The sequence below is a fragment of the Trametes versicolor genome, assembly GCF_000271585.1.
Source record: "Trametes versicolor FP-101664 SS1 unplaced genomic scaffold TRAVEscaffold_153, whole genome shotgun sequence".
Lineage (NCBI taxonomy): Eukaryota > Fungi > Basidiomycota > Agaricomycetes > Polyporales > Polyporaceae > Trametes > Trametes versicolor.
This window is the reverse complement of record NW_007360473.1, coordinates 278-2,861: the sequence shown is the minus strand read 5'-3', so window position 1 is coordinate 2,861 and position 2,584 is coordinate 278. Positions and strand designations below refer to the sequence as shown.

Sequence of the window (2,584 nt, the reverse complement as noted above, 5' to 3'; positions counted from 1 at the left end):
ATTCGCGCAGCCGAGGCTCCCATCATCCGCCGCCAAGACCCTTCCGGCGTCTTCACGCGTCCCGAGGCTCTGGGTGACTCCAGGTAAGTACGGGCATGCGGGACGAGTGCATTCTGTCGCGATGGCTTACCTTTCCCGTGCAGATGTACACTGAAAGCAGCAGACAGGTCGTATCGCGCGCACGACGAGCCAGGGGTCTTCCGGCGCCACGCTGTGCGATGCGCAAGGAGTGCGCGCCCGCTGGCACGTCGGAACAAGCAGTCAGCACGTATCGAACCACATCCGGCCCGGCCGCGTACCTGCTCACACGAATGGGAGTCTCCCATCTCCCGTCTCTCACCTCGCATCGCGTACGGGCCGTGTCCCCGACGAGGCCTCCCACGGAATTCGCGCGACGCTTCGCAGCGCACAGGCACGGGAGACGCTGACGCGGCGACCGTGACCGGGAGCGTATCTTCGTATCGCGGGACTGGACATACGAGCACCTGCGTCGACTTTGAGGCAGCTCCCGTGTTGCGTTGTCCTCTCGCTGTGCTGACGCGTCTTCTGCGCGCAGGTTGATTCTCGCCGCTGCAAGTGGGAGACCGCGGATTGGGCATCGACGCTTCGCCGGCAGTTCCCAATGGCACCCGAATGCGCCCGTTCGCGCTCCCGTCGTCCTCACGTGTGCAACGTCGTCGTCTCGCCGCTCGCAGTCCCTTCTCTACCGTAGCGCGTGGCAGATGCTGGGAGCTGAGTCCCGCGAGTATCTGCGACAGGAAAGGGTCAGTGAATGCTAGAATGTATCGAGAGAGCGGATGTTCTGACCTCGTCCTACGCTCACAGACATCGCGCCGCGCCGTGCGCTACATCTCATGGGCTTGTGTTTGGGAGCGGCCGAGCTGCGTAGATGCGCCGGAGGTCTGCCAGGGTGCTGGTGAGTCTCCGCACAGGCAAGACAGACGAGGTAAGCACCTGCTACATGGCCACTTGTCCGTTCCTCACCATGGCGAGAACCAGATACGACGATATGCCTCCCGTCTCAATGCGCCGCCCTGTCGTTCGCCGAGCTTCCGCCCGCGGCGTGCTCGTGACTCGGCGCGCTTCGGATGCGGCGGCCGAGCTCGACAGCCTCGATGTGTGCAGTGTGTGCGTGCGCCGGGCGACTGGGAGGGTCTGGGTCACTTCGATGTGGTTGACGTCTTCGAGCTCGCGTTGCGCGGCAGGGAATATCTGAAGCAGGACGGCGAGGGTGAGTCTCATCTGGAACACGGCGAAGAAGTCGCCGTCCTCACCTCGTCATGTCGTCTCAATTGCAGTAAACCTCACCGATCCCTGGGTAGATCGGGCAAGAGCCCCAGGCACAACGTAGGGTCGTCATCGCGCTGCGTCGCAGCGTTTTCTGGCGCTCTGCGGAGCCCTCCCCGTCCCAACCCGCCGACGTGTTGTTCGCCGAGCCTCCATCCGTGGCGTGCTCGTGACGAGGCGCACTTCGGGTGAGGCGACTAGGCTCAAAAGCCTCGATGTGCGCGGTGTGTGCGTGGGCTGAGCGGCTGGGAGGGTCCGGGACAATTCGACGTGGCTGTCGGCCTGTGACGTGTTGGAGCTCGCGCGGCGCGGCAGGGAACATCTGAAGCAGAACGGCGAGGGTGAGTCTTATCTGGGGTTCGCCGAAGATGTCGTCGTGCTCACCTCGTCTGCGCTCCCAGCTGCAGCGACCCTTGCTGCTCCTCAGGCGGATCGTGCGAGAGCTCTAGGCGCGACGGCGCAGCGGCCCTCAACGCGACGCCTTGCCGCGTCCTCTGCGGCGCCGCGGAGCTCCTGTGCAACGTCCTCGCTCCCGAGCGTGTTCCGGATGCGGCGGGCTCGCTCGACAGGTTGGTGGGCGCGGCGCATGGATGGGGAAACGAGGGGACGGGCGAACATGGAGGTGGGACGATACATGGCGCGGCGCGCCACAGTGGTCGCCCTCTAGGCCAGAGCGTGCACGGTGTTCGCCCGCTGTCGCCGTGATGCGTGCGTCTGCGGTCCAGGCCAGGGAACAGGTGGTGCGTCCACGTATGGGACTAGCCGACCCGTCTGATGCTCCGCCGAGCGCACCCGCAGCCAGTGCTTCTCCCGGGGCTCGTTGCCTCGGATCATGGGCATCCCCGTCGCTCTCTGCTTACTTAGGCCGATGATGATTCTGGAGACGTCGTCCTAGATGGGGAGACTCAGGGAGACAATGGTGGGATGGGTAAGCAAGGAACTATGTAGATACTGTGTACATGTTCGGTCAGTACAGATCTCGGCGAGTGAGCAGATGAGTGTGAAAGCGCCAGGGTCTTGGCCATGCTTACGGAAAAATCGCCGTTCAGAGCTCCGTCTAAGCCGCTTGCGAGTGTCCCGCTGATGACATTGGCTGCTGCGCTCACAATTCTAAACTCGTCCGCCGCTTGATACTTGCCCCCCGACACTGGAATGAATCTGGGGAGGAAGGGCAGGAAGGGTGGCAGTATCCCTGCCTCCCCGCCTTCCTATCCACCCCAAATCCATTCCAAGGGGAGCTGTGGAACTGGAAGCTCAATTGGCTGTATCTATGGCTTGATCATGCTCGGTCTAGTCC

General features: G+C 63.3%; 1 protein-coding gene across 1 annotated transcript; it reads right to left on the bottom strand.

The window, feature by feature from the left end:
* Positions 1–1,339: 1,339 nt before the first annotated feature.
* Positions 1,340–2,102, bottom strand: TRAVEDRAFT_32604 (uncharacterized protein). Its single transcript, XM_008047702.1, has 2 exons — positions 1,689–2,102; positions 1,340–1,628 (listed from the first exon to the last, which is right to left on the bottom strand). Exon 1 carries the CDS (start codon positions 1,921–1,923, stop codon positions 1,711–1,713), a length of 213 nt encoding a protein of 70 aa, XP_008045893.1. The 5' UTR covers positions 1,924–2,102; the 3' UTR covers positions 1,340–1,628; positions 1,689–1,710.
* Positions 2,103–2,584: the final 482 nt, after the last annotated feature.